At 46.9% G+C, this 16124-nt stretch overlaps 2 protein-coding genes across 4 annotated transcripts in view; one reads left to right on the top strand and one right to left on the bottom strand.

Annotated features, from left to right (window-relative positions):
• Positions 1 to 7642, top strand: part of mrpl11 (mitochondrial ribosomal protein L11) — a 44756-nt gene extending 37114 nt beyond the window's left edge. For all 3 annotated transcript variants that reach the window (XM_056289291.1, XM_056289299.1, XM_056289307.1), the window contains exons 3-6: positions 5063 to 5158; positions 6385 to 6478; positions 6957 to 7116; positions 7386 to 7642. In XM_056289291.1, coding sequence (XP_056145266.1) covers positions 5063 to 5158; positions 6385 to 6478; positions 6957 to 7116; positions 7386 to 7488 — 453 coding nt within the window. In that variant the 3' untranslated portion in view covers positions 7489 to 7642. The remainder of the gene's footprint in view (positions 1 to 5062; positions 5159 to 6384; positions 6479 to 6956; positions 7117 to 7385) is intronic.
• A 3421-nt stretch (positions 7643 to 11063) lies between these two features.
• Positions 11064 to 15212, bottom strand: npas4a (neuronal PAS domain protein 4a). The gene is made up of 8 exons (XM_056294885.1): positions 15038 to 15212; positions 14401 to 14564; positions 14181 to 14283; positions 13736 to 14045; positions 13458 to 13567; positions 13154 to 13289; positions 11221 to 13019; positions 11064 to 11092 (listed from the first exon to the last, which is right to left on the bottom strand). The coding sequence occupies exons 1-8, from the start codon at positions 15210 to 15212 to the stop codon at positions 11064 to 11066; spliced, it is 2826 nt and encodes a 941-aa protein (XP_056150860.1).
• Positions 15213 to 16124: the final 912 nt, after the last annotated feature.

The following is a 16124-nucleotide window of genomic DNA, read 5'->3' as shown; positions in this document are numbered from 1 at the left end:
GACTGACTGTTCACAGTACTGTGCAGTCAACACTTAAAATATATATATATTATTGGGAGAATCTGGTAGGGCACGTGGGGGTTACGGACTGTCCCAAGAATACTAAAGGCATTCCTGCCTCCTAACCCCACCCACCCAACACACACACACACACACATCTGTCTCTCTCTCTCTCTCTCTTTCTCTCTCTCTCTCTCTCTCTCTCTCTCTCTCTCTCTCTCTCTCTCTCTCTCTCTCTCTCTCTCTCTCTCTCTCTCTCTCGCTCTCGCTCTCTTTCTCCACCTTCCCGGCTGCTTTTTACGGTACACAAGACCCTCAAAGTCATGTCGGAGTCTTAAGAGGCGTGAATGAAATTACATGTAGGCGCAGGCCTAAGCTACTATCATCCCTTAAAATCCCTCACAACCGGAACGCTAGCTTCACTGCTACATCGCTATCAGCTGCTACTGCAGTACTAGTTTATCTCTGCTAGACTGGCCCCTGGTATACGCACACACATACATAGACTCTGTTTCTACCTTTCTTCCACCTGTCAGTGTAGCTTTCTGAAAAATTTTCCCCCAGTCTTCCCCAGCATGGAGCCTCAGCTACCTTGCAGTTCAGGCTCCTCTGTTCTACAGCAGCCTCCACACATGATTAATCATGTGAAGTGGCACAAAAGCACAACACTGTCAAGACTGTGAGGGGAACCTTATGGAGTCGAAAATGTGATGTTTTGCTGTGATGCAATCCATTTTATTCTTGCGCTGCACGTGTTCACCGGGTCCTCCAATGGGAAATTCTCTTTAAGCCAAGCGACACGAGTACGGAGCTTCTTATAAAACCCACAGACAGAAAAGCAGTGTTGAGGAGTGGGTTACACAGTTGGGGCTGTTGTAATTTCTGCAATTAGCTTGCTCTGTCAGTTTTTCCCCCTCAGGGCCTGTAGGAGAATATATCAGATGTGTGTGTGTATGTGTGTGTGTGTGTGTGTGTGTGTGTGTGGAACATGTACTTTTAAACCTTTTATACCTATTATCCCGGAAGCACTTTACAACAAGGAATATTTTATAAGGGTTCAGAAGCAGAAATTGCGATGGCAACTGCATTTATAGTGGTTAAATTTAGGATTTAAAGTGATGTAGCGGTTAGTGTGGGCTCCCAACCCGGCAACCCAAGTCTTTTTTATTAATGTGTTATAACTTCTTAAAACTGATTCGTAACACATTGATAAATGAGTTAACATTAATAAAGTAACCAATAACCACTTATAAACACTTTATAAAGTATACCTTATGTAATGTAGTACCATTATACCAGATTTCATTGGAGACTAGGGTAAAAACCGTTTTCATTCACCACATTTAGAGCCAATCCAATGATTCAGGTGGACCAAATCAAGTAAAATATACATCCTACATGAGTTTGATTTATCACTGTGTTATTGAGTTTGTGTGTGGATTTGGTATCAGGTTTCAATTTTCTGACCTAAACTGACCAGCGACCGGGCCCCTGGTAGTGGCCCCGTTGTGCGATGGCCCCTCTGCCGGGCCAGCAGCATGTTGCTGAGGGCTTCAGAGTAAAAACCTAATCAGCTGTATAACACCGTGGTAGGCCTGAATGTGATTAAATGCCGACACCGGGGCAGATTAAATGAACAAGGTAATGAAGGTAATGAATGAGTGTTTCATGCTGAAGAGTTTAATTAACCTTGCCTCCTACCTGGCCCTTTTGCTCTGTAGTGCTGTCCTTTCCTATCCACCCCAAAGTCTACCAGAGCAATTTATCTAATGTCCTTGTGTGCCATGGGCAATTTATCCTGCCTCCTGCCCCAAGGCCTTATCTAGTATGTGCATGTGTGTGTGTGTGTGTGTGTGTGTGTGTGTGTGTTTGAATGTCCTTTATGTACATGTTTGCCACGCTTCTGTACACACAATCCCTCTCTCAGGCTAGCCTCCTTCCATCTCATCCATCCTACCTCTGTATCTCAGTGCATAACACCCCACCTTCCCCCCTTCCCCCAGTGTTCTGCGATTCAGAGACACCTGCGTCCACAGACAAAGCAAACACATCCTCTCTGTCAGCATTCCCAAGCAGTTTGATATTCACATCGTATTCACTCTTCATCTGATACTCTTGTCGGATTGAAATGAGGCTGAGGTTATTCACACACAAGCACATGCACGCGCAGACTCTAATCCTCACTTGTCCATATTTATGAGGACCTCCTATGGCACTTGCTAACTCCTTTCCTCTCCTCATGTCCATCTTAGTCAAGCAAACCCTTTCCCTGCTCAAATATTGATCACGATGACTCTCAATTGTCTAAGTTTATACACACCTCTCTGCTGTCTTTCCATCCCCTCTCGTCCCATCTCTGATCTCTCCTCTCCCCCTGTCAAGTCGCCTCCATCCCACCCTCCTCACACTAGTGCCACCCTCCTCACACCAGTACCATATCTTGTTAAAAAGAGTTAGTGAAGCTGAAAGGCCAATCACATTAACATGGAGAGAGTGACAAAAAAGAGTGCAGAGAATATGAAAGGTCAAATCAAACAGACACTTCTGAAATTTTAATTTCAAATGCCTAATTGCTCCCTTAATTAGAAGTAATAACTTGCTGCCGTGCCCATCACAAATGAGTCCCTCACAGTGCAATTACTCACCAAGGCAGTCGCCGGATTTGACAGCTGCAATATCTTGGCAGATTAGCGTTAATCCCAGTGCCCAGGATCTCACGAGTCTTTGAAGATGTCCGTCGTCTGAATGTGTTCGTCCAGTCTGGAGGGCCCAGCCTGGAGTGATGGGCTGCAGCCATTTAATACTGGAGAGCAACCCGACCCTAATCAGTCATGGTGGAAGAGAGAGGATTTAGCCGGCACATCGGACTCGAGGGTGATTAGATGTTCAGATGCAGCGAGCGGGGTTAGAGATTTGGCCAGGGCTAGGATGTTAGTGTTCCAGTTCTCTCTGTGATAAATGTCATGGGATGTTGGTTCGGCCGAAGTGAACCTTGCTTTCATGGCATGCCAGCCCTATGGCACTTTTAGACACTCGTTACAATACCAACACGGCTCGGATTCTGTTATTACCACGGTTAAACTGTTAAATAGCCTGAGGTGAAAATGAGACTTGTACACTCTGTCATCTTCAGATGATGAGATGCCTGGGTCCCTCTGCATTGTCCTAATTAAAATATGATTACCCATCTCAAGAGCATAGTTTTATTTTGTACATGCACGCGCAGAGCAAGCTTTCCACCGTCCCCATGCGGTTTGTCCCTTTCATTCTCTGGCCAGCCTTCATCCTACTGGCCAGTCCTCAGTGTTGAGGGTTTTATTTTTCATCGCTTTGTTCAAACACTTTTTAGCAGGGGTGGACTGTGTCTGTATGGTGAGGGAGGCCCTCTGAAGTCATTGCCTCTGACTATCTTTAGCACAGTTGCTACTCTGACTGCATAATGCCTCGCTCTCTGTGCTTAAGCACTTTACAGCAGCATCATGCATTATCTCCGCTGGTCACTGAGGCCCTTTCATGCCATTGTGTGATAACCCACTGAGCCGGGAAAGAGAGAGAGATCGTTATCCGATGAGGGCTGAACAGAAGGAAGGATAGAAAGCTGCATTTGTGAGGCACAGCCGGAGGGTTTCACTTTGACTCACACCCAACATCACAGCCTTTATACTAATCCATATTTAATTAGAACATTCCTCCACCCCCACCCCCCCACTTGTTTACCCTAGCTGTGTCGTTTTATGAAGAGGTGTGGAGGGGGGGTAGTAGAGAGGTTGACATGGGATTTATATTAATAAACAAGAAGCGTAGGAGGGGAAGCAGAGGGGTGGAAGTGGGACTCCCGGGACTTAGTGGTTTTTCATTTCATTAGTAGAATATTGTAATTCAAATGGCTCCAATCAGCTGTGGAGCGACGTTCGCCGTGACACATGTGATGGACCAAAACTTGCCCCGGTTTTGCGGTTATTGAGTCAGCGATCGCAAAATAAGGTCTGCTGGCCAGGGAAGGTCTCTTAGGTCCAATTAACTGAATGAGAGTTGTGTCGTTGGTGGGCCACATTACCAGTCATCAGTTTTTTTTTCCTTTGTTGAAGATGATGTTCACAGGTCTTTCCGCTCTGTTAAGGTCAAATAAATGTCCCCCCCCCCACCCCCATCCTGTCATTGACGAACATCTCAGGATGAGTGACTTCTCGTCAGATTCAATATTAGAATCTGGAAACTGTGATCTGCTTAGCACACTCTATTGTGGAGCGATAGAGACCTGAAAGTCCATTAAACTGTGTGTTACCCCCCCCCCCATTTTTTCCCCCCTCCCCATTTTTTCCCCCCTCATTTCTGAAATGAACATTTCAGTCGGCATGTTGCCTTTGGGGAGCAATTGCGGGTGAAGGTCAGTTTAAATTTCAGCTACAGTAATTAGATTCTTTATTAGTCATTGCCACTGGATTGGGCTGTGAAGAGAAATGGTGAGAGCTGTGGTGTTGGCCGGGTGTTGACTTAATGTCACCCATCCATTTTGCTTTCACTCCGGTTGGCCAAGCAGGGACTGAGAGTGGGAGGGCCATTCATCACTTTTCCCTCTCTCTTGGCGCTGGGCACTGACATGCATTCGGCAATACCTTGAATGACAGACACTCGCACATGCATGCACACAAAAACACGTAAACCCTCTGGAACTCTATATGCACACACACACACACACACACACATGCACGCACACACACACACACACACACACACTAGCAGGCATTTTATGTATACATAACATAAATAATACACATGTGCACACACACACAGACACACCGAGTCATTTTTTTCCAGATACCCATTGTTTGCAGCACTGATGTGTGTGCATATAGTTACACCTGTCTGACGCTATGTGATTGATTGACTGACATAGCCCTGTCATTGATATTCCACCGGCGCAGTGAGCCATGAGTGACGCAACGGTAGCAAGTTCAGACTCCTCGTACATTCTAAAGTAGTTCTCACCTGTCATATTTTTTTCTCCTCTTATCTCCCCGTTTCCCTCTTTTTTCTCTCTCGCTTTTTTTTTTCTATCCAGAGGGGGATCCCGATTGGACAGTTCTGCAAAGACTTCAATGAGAAAACCAAGGACTTGAAGGAAGGCATTCCCCTTCCAATCAAGATCCACGTGAAGGTGCGTCTATATGGCTTGTAATGGGTCTCCCAGCCGTTACTAACCCTCAAACCTCATGTGCCTCCCTGAAATTGTGGTTAATTCCACCACAGCTGCATAACATTACCAAAACACTTCCATTATTCATACCCCACCACAGGACAGGAGTAAGCTTTTTCCATTTGCATTCATTAATGAATCAGTGCCCAGAGGAAGTTTAGAGCCTGGGAGCCTGTAAATGGGAGTAGGAGACCCAAATTACTCTGAAAGAGGTTTTCTCACTCATCTGCTGACTGTTTATGTCACTTACCCCTCACTAAACCCTTTTACGTTGTCTTTCAAGTTTGCAAGTGGTTTGGAAGATAAGTTTGTTAGTCTGAACCTTTAGCAAGCATGGACTTACTTTGAATTGAAACTCCCAAAAGTAGCTTAGCCCTGTGACGGCCCGGCGGCCTGTCCAGGGTGTCTCTTCACCTGCCGCCCAATGACTGCTGGGATAGGCTCCAGCATTCCCGTGACTCTGAGAGCAGGATAAGGGGTTTGGATAATTAGATGGATGGTAGCTTAGCGTCTCCAAACCGGCTGCCACACTCCTGCCCTTCAGTGCCACCTGCTGGCGGCTAGCGGTGTCATTTCTTACATGTCATTTTTTACATCTGCATGTCAAGTCAAGTCAATTTTATTTGTCTAGCCCAATATCACAAATTACATATTCTCCTCAGTGGGCTTTACAGCAATACAACCTATTTAAAACCTCTAAGGTTATTTTCAGCTCAGCTGACTTCTATGTCTGCCTTATTTTTGGCTTTAGTAATTATATTTCTGTTGTATAACGTTGCTGATTTACCCTTGTGGCTTTTGTGTTCTGTTATACAATTCATTTTTAGTGTTTATTTCTTATCCCTTCTCATTTTTCTTCATTCATGCATCATTCATCACGCTAACTGGAGAAAACATAGTATTGACTATTGTTTGCCGTAGACTTTTTTTTTTCAATGTGGGAGGAATTGGCGCCAACTCATTTAACCACTTCAACCAATATTTTTCTCATAGATGGTGAAAAATTGCTCTTTCTGCTTTGAAAGGTCACTACAGTCTGATTCCAATGATAAATCACCTGCTATGGGGCTCAGCCCACAGTATGCCCACAGTATGTTGCCCTTGTGTTCATGAGGATTTGGTTGGGACAGATAACAGATGATGTTAAGGGAATTTTCTACCATCTGTACCTCTCTGTCTCCACTCAGCCTGACAGAACTTACGATCTGAAGATTGGCCTGCCCACGATGTCTTATTTCCTGAAGCAAGCAGCAGGCATCAAAAAAGGGGCTGGAAAGACAGGTAAAATGTGTTGTTGCACTGGTGTGTCTCCTCCTCACTCCAGTTTTCACCCACTCACCCACCAATCCCAATCTGTGAAGGACGCACATATCACATTCTGGGTTTGGTGTCGGAGTTGAAGCTTCGCTGTGAGTGATGTTATATTTATGATGAGCAGGAGGAACTGAGAATTAGGCACCTTCAAGTGTAGGACAGCAGGCAGAGAAGATGGGTCTGTTAAGAAAAGGGAATTATAGATTTCCTCCTATACTGCTCCAAGCCATCCCCTTCCTTGTTTCAGCATCTTATGTTCTCTCTAACACACCTATTCACCCGTAGTGCCACTCCAACATATCATCCCACCACAGACACTACACATCCATGCACCTCCAACACACACGTCCCCAAACCTCCCAAAAACAACACTTTTTATTTCTAATTCTGTGTGTTGTTAATTTTGTCTTTTTCTCACCCTGTTGTATCCTCCTTGCATGCGCAGGCCATGAGGTAGCGGGGATGGTGTCAGTGAGAGCGGTGTATGAGATTGCTCAGGTGAAAGGCCAGGATGAGTGCTTCAAAATGCGGAATGTCTCCCTCCAAAATGTCGTCAGAAGCATCATCGGTTCGGCCCGCTCACTGGGCATCAAGATTGTCGATGAGTAAGTCATGCCTTTTCCCAATGCTCTTCAGTACTGACTGCATTTCCTCTGGCCTGATTAGACCTGCTCTGGAATCTCTCATGTACCGATACAAGAGGTAGTTTAAGTCCCTGGCATGGACGAGGCTTGCAAGATGGTACCTGTTAACATTGCATCTCGAACCTTTGGTGGTAATTAAGTCATCGGAGGTTATCGAATGTTGAGAAACCTTCCTCACATTGGTTGAGTAGCTTTTTCCTGTGTTTTTCTTTTCTCATCCTCTTTCTTAGCCTGTCTGCAGAGGAGTACAGAGTCTTTTTGGAGCAGCGAGAGGAGAAATTAAAAGCTGATGCAGAAGCAGCCCAGGAGGACCCGTTGGTCAAAAAGAAGTGAAGACTTGTTCTACTTAACCTCCCACCCCATCTCCAATATTTTTTTTATTAACTTTATACACATACCACAGACTTGTATGTCAAATGTCAACACTGTTGTTACTTTGTGTACTGCTTCATAACTGAATAAATGTCCAGTTGTTGCAGGACTTTGAAATGCATGACATTGAAAGTTTTTGTGGTCTGCCAGTATTTTTTTTTTTTTTTGGTCATGATTTACATCATTATTTATGTATTCAGTCGAACATAGCTTCATTATCGCACATTTCAGGTTTTATCATTCAGGGATGGTTTCAGGGATTTTACTTCCAGTTCTAAGTGTTGGTAGTAAACGAAGACAGCTCATTGAAATTTTATTAGCGAAATTTATGATGCTGTGCATAGCGTTTCTTCTCAGCTGTCCTCATGATCGGAATTCGCCCGCTCCATAAACGTCAGCCCTCAATTTCAGATGCTGCTGTTGAATTGTGAAATCTGTATCAAAATGGGTGACTGTTTGACCAATTCATTTTAGTTTTTTTTTAATTTCTTACTGCACATACGGTGCAGATGTAGAATAAATATAACCGTAGCACTTGATATAGGCGTCAGTGAAATTACCTTATATAAGTCAGACTGCTTTTTGTTAACTTTCAAGATAGTATCAGTCTTGTTGTTAGCAGAGTTGGGGTTTGGATATGGTCAGATGTCTTAAAATTTTTTGCAATGTGCCGATCTCTAATCTCTATTGATGAGATTTTCCCTAAATTACACAATTTCTATGCTTTTCTGGTGCAGTTCTGTTTTTACCCAGAAGATGGTGGCCTGGTGATGCCTATCATCCCGCTGCTCATCTTCAGTCTATCAAAGACACAGCAGTGGCTTATGATGGTACAAAATGTTCAAGGGATGGGGACCAGTGTTGTTGTGGAAAAGGCTTCGTCTTTTCACATCTGTTAAATGATGAATTCAACAGCCACGTTAAAGGCTGCTGCAGCTGTCCTGACTGAGACTGAGACAATATGACGGGGCGCTAAAATATGATGTACGGAGAATGGCTTCTGTTTGTATCCGTGTGTGTGTATGGGCGGGAGGGGTTATTTGTGGTTTTGATTTAAAACAGACAACAAAAAAAAACAAAAAAAAACAACCTTTCCCTCTTTTTGCAACAATGTCTCAATTGGCCTCCCATCCCTCGTTACTGTACCTCTAATTTTAGCCCCCCTCTCTCCCTCTGTTCCTGTGTCTCTTCTCCCTCTCTCGCCCGCCCCTCTCCCAAACCTGAATGGGAGGCTGAGAATAGAAGGGAGGCTGCTTGAATCAGAGCTCTTGAGCGGGAATGCCTATATATGGAGTCTTACACCATCACCGTGCGCTCACAGGGTTGCAGGTAAATCAAGATAGTGTGGGTTTCTGTGATTTGTGATTGGTGGTGGTGGTTGTGTGTGTGTGTGTGTGGGGGGGGGGGTATTGCATGCTGGTGCATGTGTGAGAGCGCGTCATCCAAAGTGGGAGGCCAACTGTGTGTATCTGCCTGTTGGCTGTGCGCATGCGTGCCCACAAGAACCTCGGTGCGGAGTGCGTGCGTCAGTCTGAGTCAGATAGTGTCTCATTCTGTATCATCATGTGTGTGCGTCAGTGCTGTTGCTGAGCGAAACTCGCTCCAAGGGAAGAAATGGAGGCCAGTGTATGAGAGGGAGGAAGAGAGGCAGAGATGGTGGTGTGATGGTGATGGTGTGGCAGAGGAGAGATTGGGGGGGGGGGGGGCTCGGCTATGACGACACAGATGCATCAACTGTATTAAGTGCACTTTAATATAAATGCATTTGTATGACAACCAAATACACTTATAAGCAACACAAGAGAACACTGATCCACAATGTCCATTTTTCAGTAAGATATCATGAATAAATTCCATCTTCGGCAATAAAAATCTCTGTCATATATACACACCAATAGCTATATTTCATACAAATGTACAAATGTGTACAACCTCTCTCAAAAGAACATATGCCTATATCCACAGACATAATGCATATGCATTAACATCTTTTTTTTTGTTCAAATATCACACATACAATTGAATAATTTTACAGATATATTAGCCTTTAAAAGCTAGAACGTAGGAATCAATCCTTTACTTGACCGTAGACAATTCTACGTGAGCATGTCGACACCATGGGAATGGTACCATTCTCAACCCGTGTCGCTAGGTAACTGAATAGAAATAGCACCCCATCCCTATTTTCATTTTTTAAAACAAAACTTTCATATTCTAACCCCTCTCAAAATAGAAGAATCACTCATTCACATAGTCAATTGTGCCTCACTGCACCGCGCTCCAGTGGAGCAACGATGCAACTGTCCATGTTGAATGGACATGGATAAAGAGTTCTGGGTTTAGCAGGTCATGGCTGTGTCAGGCACAACAGAGCCGCTATAAAGCTGCCAGCATTGCAAATATTGATGCTGCAAGAATATCCAGCCAACTGCCCTCAAGCCAGTGGAGACCTGAAGAGCCCACATTCAGAGTCTAATGTACAGTACGATGAAGCGATGGTTTCATTGCATGCTCAAAGCATCTGGCGCACTTGATGACGATCTCCAGACAATGTTCCATCTGGTTAAAGCCATGGAAACCTTCAATGTTTCAGAGATCTTCACATGCCAGGACCTCTTTGCATGATTTGTTTTTGTTTTTTTGTTTGTTTGTTTGTTTGGATTCATGTCACACCGATACACAAGTCTTTTAGATGGAGATAAATGTGAAAAGTTAAAGGTGTGCAGCCGCAAACTCAAACCTCAAAGTGCCTTGGGTGTTAGGTAGATTTCCAGTTTGTGAGTCTGGATGTAGCCAATATGGGTGTGAGAGCAGAATATTGAACTCTGCTGAAGTTGTGGATAAATTGTAGAGAGCTGAACTGAAGTAGCTCTGACAACTGTGCAGAAAAGTTCTGAGCGAGGAATCTGGTTCTCTTTTGTGATCGACCAATAGCGGTGGATCCCAAGTGTTTAGAGACTTTGTAAACACAGACTTTCACCACATTTGAGGTTTGTGTTTGCGTTGCTGCATGTCAGGCAGAAGTGCTTTTTAAGTCATCTCCCTGTTGAAATAGCAAGAAATGCATTCTCATGTTTTTGTTCACAACAGAGTTTTCACTACGAGTGAATACAAATGCGCGTCTGGTAGTTAAACGGCGCGTACAAATCCAGAGATGTTTCTCTGTTAGATTATTTGAAGCTCATGTTACAGATTGAAGCTGAGGCACCACATGGGCTCAAAACCAAGTCAGTCATGGGTCCATATGGTTGCATCATTATGTAAATGTTGCACCATGTTTGTAGTAGTAGTAGTAGTAGTAGTAGTAGTAGTAGTAGCAGTAGCAGTAGTAGTAGTAGTAGTAGTACACAGATTAATGACTGAACAAAAATATAAAACCAATCTTTGTTCTCAGGAGACATGTAGGAGTTTAAGTCCTTAAGTTGTATATACATTATGTATATTTATACACTTAATTATTTTTTACTTTTCAGTAAAAGGGTCTCCACAAAATATGACAATATGCCATACTTAATGAAGTAAGTCACAGACTTATTTTAGAACGGAGGAACACTTCCACTCCCATCTGAAAGAAAAAGAAGAAAAAGAGGAAAAGGACTTTAGTGTTTGAAACTCAGGAAACACTTTTGTAGCCTCACTTGACAATCAGAAAGAAATGCCACACTTGAGGAAGGTGGGGAAAAATGCTCTTACCTTTGTGGAAGCACTGTGACGATGGATGACACTGGAGTTGATACAACTCAGGTTGTTGCCCTAAGCCAGGGGCGATCGAGGCACCTGCCCCAAACATGGGTTCCAGGACAGCCAGTTCCTCCAAGAGGGACTGGGTGCAAGACACAGCGGGCGTGGGCGAGGCGATGGGCGTGGAGGTGGCGGGGGACGGGGAGGCAGTCAGATTGAGGGGAGGGGAAGCTGGGATGGAGGAGCAAGAGGACAGAGGAGATGAAGCCACGTCGATCTCCATCACTTCCTCTGCTAGTCGCTCTCCTTCCGCCTTTGCCCCGGCCTCAGCAGCTCCGGTCGCCCCGCACCCAGCCATGGAGTTAAGTTGCGCCGATTGGACGCTACAGAAGTGGCCCGCTCCCTCAAAGTGGGAGGGTTGGCGCCAGCACAGAGGGGTCTGCGGAGAGGTTGGGCTGGATGGGGTTGAGGAAGAGGAGGGCGAGGGGGACGAGAGGTCTGGGGACTGGGGTGGGGCGGAGAAGTCTTGGAGGAGGGTTTCTAAGATGCTCTCTTCAAACAGAGGGTCATCGTTGTCGAGGAACATGGGGATGTCCGGACCTCTCCACGCCTTGATGGGATAAAACTCCCCAAGCATGTGGGCAGATTCGACGCCACCAATGTCTTGGGAGGGGGAGAAGGAAGGTGTGGGGGAGGGGGGGGAGGAGGGGGGGGACATGGAGGGTGGAGAGAATTTGGATAGGAGTGGGTCCAGGTAGAATCCCTCTGCCAGCGAGCTGATGTGCTGGGCAAGTAGGGAGATCTCCACCCTCTCCTTCTCCCTCTCTCTCTCCAGGGAGAAGAAAGAGAGGCATGGCTGCTTACCAGGAGAGGCTTCCGGTGTGAGGAGACCGTCTGGTGGATACGGGAGGGGCCCCAAGGGGACGTCCACATATAATGGCCCCCGCACCTCAGGCAGGGTCATCACTGTGCAGTCACCGTCCCCAGGGCTGTCGGGGGTTGGGGGCAGCTTCTCATAGAGTGAACTGCTGCAGGGCTCCACAGAGAAGAGCAGGTCAGTGGATAGGGTGGACAGGGCCAGAGGCAGCTTGGTGGACATGGTAGTCGGGGGGGCAGGGCTAGAGGTGGTGGTTGTCGGGGCTGGGGGGGAGGCTGTGGGAGCCACAGAGGTGCTGGCAGTGGCTGTTGTGGCAGAGGGTGGCGGCGTGGTCGTGCCCGTGGGGTCGAAGCTGAAGAGGGGCTCGCCAAACAGAAAACTTGCACCACCGAGCTGGGGTGTGTAGGGAGGCGTGCACACAAACTCTTTGGTCTGCTGGGCTTGAGAAGTGGGCACTGGAGGAAGGGGCAGGGGGAGAGAAGGCAGTGGGGGGTCAAGCTGGAAGGAGGGGGGCAGGAGAATGTTTTGGGTCAAGAAGTCTAAGTCTGCCACTGTTGCAACGGTGACTGGGGTGGGAGAGGAGGCGGCTGAGGGGCACTGCTCAGGGCCAGAGGTCTGCTGCTGCTGCTGAAAGAAGCTTTCTTCCTCCAAGGAGGAAATACTGGAGCGAGGATCCCCCTCCAGCTGCATAGCCTCTGCAGCAACGCTTCCGGGTTCATCGGAGGAGCCCACACTGCAGCCGGCAGTACTGAAGTCAAAGGATTGGGCGGACAGACCGCTGCTGCCAGGCGTGAAGACCTGGTCTGGGCTGGACAAGGTTTCTGGGGACTGGAGGCTCAGACTTTCCTGCTGAGAGGTTCCAGTGCTCAGAACCAGAGTCAGCTGGGTCTGCTCTGAGCTGAGCTGTTGACGCACTGACCAAGCCTCAGACTCACTGCAAGGACAAATAATAACAATAAAAAATGAACAGATTAGGGGTGGTGCTAGTATAATCATTTTGTATTCATTCATTCATTTTAAATCCAAGCTGGTGAGCAGTGTGTGTCAGCTGCAAAGGCGCTTAAGTACCTGATGATGTAATTGTTGCTGCTGATGGGAATGTCTCCTGCCTCCAGCTGGAGAACCATGTAGAGCCAAACCCAGGATTGGTCTTCAGCTTGCACCCGCACCACCATTTCAGCTCTACCCTCTCCTCCCTCCCTCACTGTGGGGGAGCAACCACAAGTTGGCATCAGTATCTAATCCTATTAATCATCACAGTATCTATCAACATGCGGTGGTGCCAGTGGGCGCAGCGTGTCCACCAGTGTGGGCACACATAGTGCCAACATGACGTATAATGACAAGTATGTATGAAGGGTACTCTACTCACATAGGTTGCGGTGCTGAGTGGAGGCATGTGGCAGATCCTGTGGGTGGAGGAGGCTGTACCATGAGCGAGCACGCAGGGCTGCCACATCAAAGCCAAGATAGGCACTAACACTGCAGAGGAGAGTAGGTGTGGTTAGTGTAATGCTCCTCACCCCTATACATTTCACATTTTAGTGTCAACAAAGTAATCTATCAAATGCACAATAAGCATCTTTCAGAGAGTCTTGATATTAGCACAACAGGTGGGCGATAGCCCCCTTGTTGTTTATGTGAACTCACCTCTCCTGTGCATTCCGCAGCCTCATGTCCTGGCCATGTTGGGAATGGAAACAGGCCAGGAAGAAGTTGTTCTTAGCTGGGGGAGCAGTGGACGTTGACTCCCTTTCTCCCCCGGGACTGGAGCGGGCAGGATGGGGCTCAAGGGGAGAACAGAAGCACACCCAGACAGGGTTGGAGGTCCAGTAGGTCCCAGTGGCAGGAGACGAGGAGGGGGGAGAGAGGCAGCGAGCTCGGATCAAAACCAGCTTGTTCCCAGCACTCTGCCTGCGGACGGACTTGGAAGTGTTGAAATGACAGCGGAACAGTCGGTCTGTTGACAGAGGGTAGACAGCAGGGTTACTGAAGAACAGTGAAAGGCTCTGTATCAAGGATCATTAGGGGAGAGGCATTCGGTGACGTTTTTAACAACAAGGTTTTGAATTTTCCAGTGTTTGTCTTTTCTCACCGAGATCGAGTGATGTAGAAGTGGATAGGTTGGTCCTCATGATAAAGTGGTCCGAGGCATCAATGATATCATAAACGCTATCACCCTGGGCAACAAGATCCACCTGAATAGAAACAAAGCATTTCTTATGAAGCCCCTAAACACAGCCTGAATACATTATTCATTAAAATGCTAATCAACCCATCAATGTCTAATCAACCCTTTATGAGTGTGGACTCACCATCGAGTGTCCGAGATGCTCGGCGACACTGTCTGACAGGTAAAGGAGCTTCCCTTCTCCAGTCAACAGCATGAGAAAGCCCGGCAGCGCCTGCACCAACTCCGACAGCTCATGGAAAGACAGAAACCTTGCACTATCCTCCAGACTGGCAGCAGCAGCCGCTTCTAAAAAGAGAGAATTGAGTAGAAAAAATGCCACTTTAGTCAATACGTTAAAAAAAAATCATACCTGTGCATCATACACACACGCATGCACGCACGCATTCTGCTCTCCGCAATGGCCAACAGCGCGAACCGTACAATTCAGCACCGCGGACAGCGACACTCACAGCCGCTTCAGCACCGGACAGCTCGCTTTTAGAAGAGTCAATAGACTTTAAAATAAGCTGATCGGCGGGATATCAATCTATGTCCTTCAATTGAGGTTTTTTTTTTTCCTCTCGGAGATGATATTCAGACACGAGCAGCTGCCTGTGGTGACACTGAGACACTTGTTGAATCCCATCCGCCGTGAGCCAAAACCGACTGTGAATAACATGGAGTCTATCTACATCGAGGAATGTTTCGTGTTTCATTCATACGCAGTTTAACGCACAGTTCACCAACAGGTAGGTTTCCCGAAAGGAATTCTCTCTTACCTTGAGAGAAAAAGACAGACTTCCTGGTGTACATGCAGGCAAGAGACATGATGTGCAGATACGAGAGTCGTGCTTTATCTGCGTCGGAAATGGGCAGCAAGTCCTTTAGGTTCCGTATCTCGGCGTTGATCTGGTCCCGCCGAGCCTTCGATGCTCCTTTGGTTGAACGGTACATGGTGGCCGCAGTGACAGTGAACTGTCCGAGTCCTTCGGATGTAAGTTAACAGAGTGTTTTTTTGCTTGACGTGTTTCAGATGAAGTCGGTCTCTCTCTGTCTCCGAGATGTATCAGAGAAGGGCTGCAGAAAAAAGTGCCAATGTTGGAGGTGTTGCTAGTGGACTTTCATCTCATCTCTTTCTAGAGTAAGGTTGTGAAACCTTCTCCTTCTCCTCTCCTTTGATTGTTTTCAGCCTTGAGCTCCACCACGGCGTCCAGCGCAGACGCCGGCAGACTGATGGATGTGCGTCCCCCTTTCAGAGAGCGTATATTGTAGTATATGTAGGTGAATAGGCGGCTGTCAGCCGTCTCTCACCCAGAAGAGCCAGTAAATCTGTTCGAGAGACTCTGCTCGCCGGTAACTTATATAGCCTGGGACTCCGCCGGTGTAGGGGGGCTCCCAACGCACCAACATCGACGTAAAAGGGATGGGGGGGGGGGAATGAATGATATCTCTCCTATCAGAGGTTGCAATGGTGAAATTCTCCCCGTCTCCCCGCTCCTCCTCTCTCTCCTTTGCCCTCTCCTTTCGGTGACTCTTTCCCGACGTCAGCTCTTCCCCTCTACTCGGTGATGACGTCGGCCTGAACTCGGGAGCTCCGGCGACGCAAAAAGCCCGATTTGGACAAAACCGAGTAAGGGGCGGAGTCAATCGTAAAACGTAGACGGAGTCACCGGACTCTGGTGTATGGGGGGGGGGAGGGTGGTGGGGTGGTGGGGGGCGAGATTTGTGATGCATACGAACGAGGTCTCTTTGTTTATATGTCTGGCATCCGATGTGGAAAAATCTGTCATTTCAAGTCTTCGCCCTGTACCTGTCGGGAAAACAGGCGATACGATATAGGCCTATTAGCAGATCCCCGGTTGGTTG

Source organism: Lampris incognitus, chromosome 1 (genome assembly GCF_029633865.1).
Source record: "Lampris incognitus isolate fLamInc1 chromosome 1, fLamInc1.hap2, whole genome shotgun sequence".
NCBI classification, from domain to species: domain Eukaryota; kingdom Metazoa; phylum Chordata; class Actinopteri; order Lampriformes; family Lampridae; genus Lampris; species Lampris incognitus.
The sequence above is the reverse complement of the archived record's forward strand: the minus strand, read 5'-3'. Positions and strand labels throughout refer to the sequence as shown.

What these genes read in the sequence shown, in the direction of transcription:
- npas4a (XM_056294885.1), bottom strand. Translation starts at nt 15,212, where the DNA reads ATGTACCGTTCAACCAAAGGAGCATCGAAGGCTCGGCGGGACCAGATC. An exon ending in AGCATCTCGGACACTCGATG is followed by an intron (nt 14,284 to 14,400) that starts GTGAGTCCACAC and finishes GTTTCTATTCAG; the next exon opens with GTGGATCTTGTTGCCCAGGG. An exon ending in TTCTACATCACTCGATCTCG is followed by an intron (nt 14,046 to 14,180) that starts GTGAGAAAAGAC and finishes CTCTGTCAACAG; the next exon opens with ACCGACTGTTCCGCTGTCAT.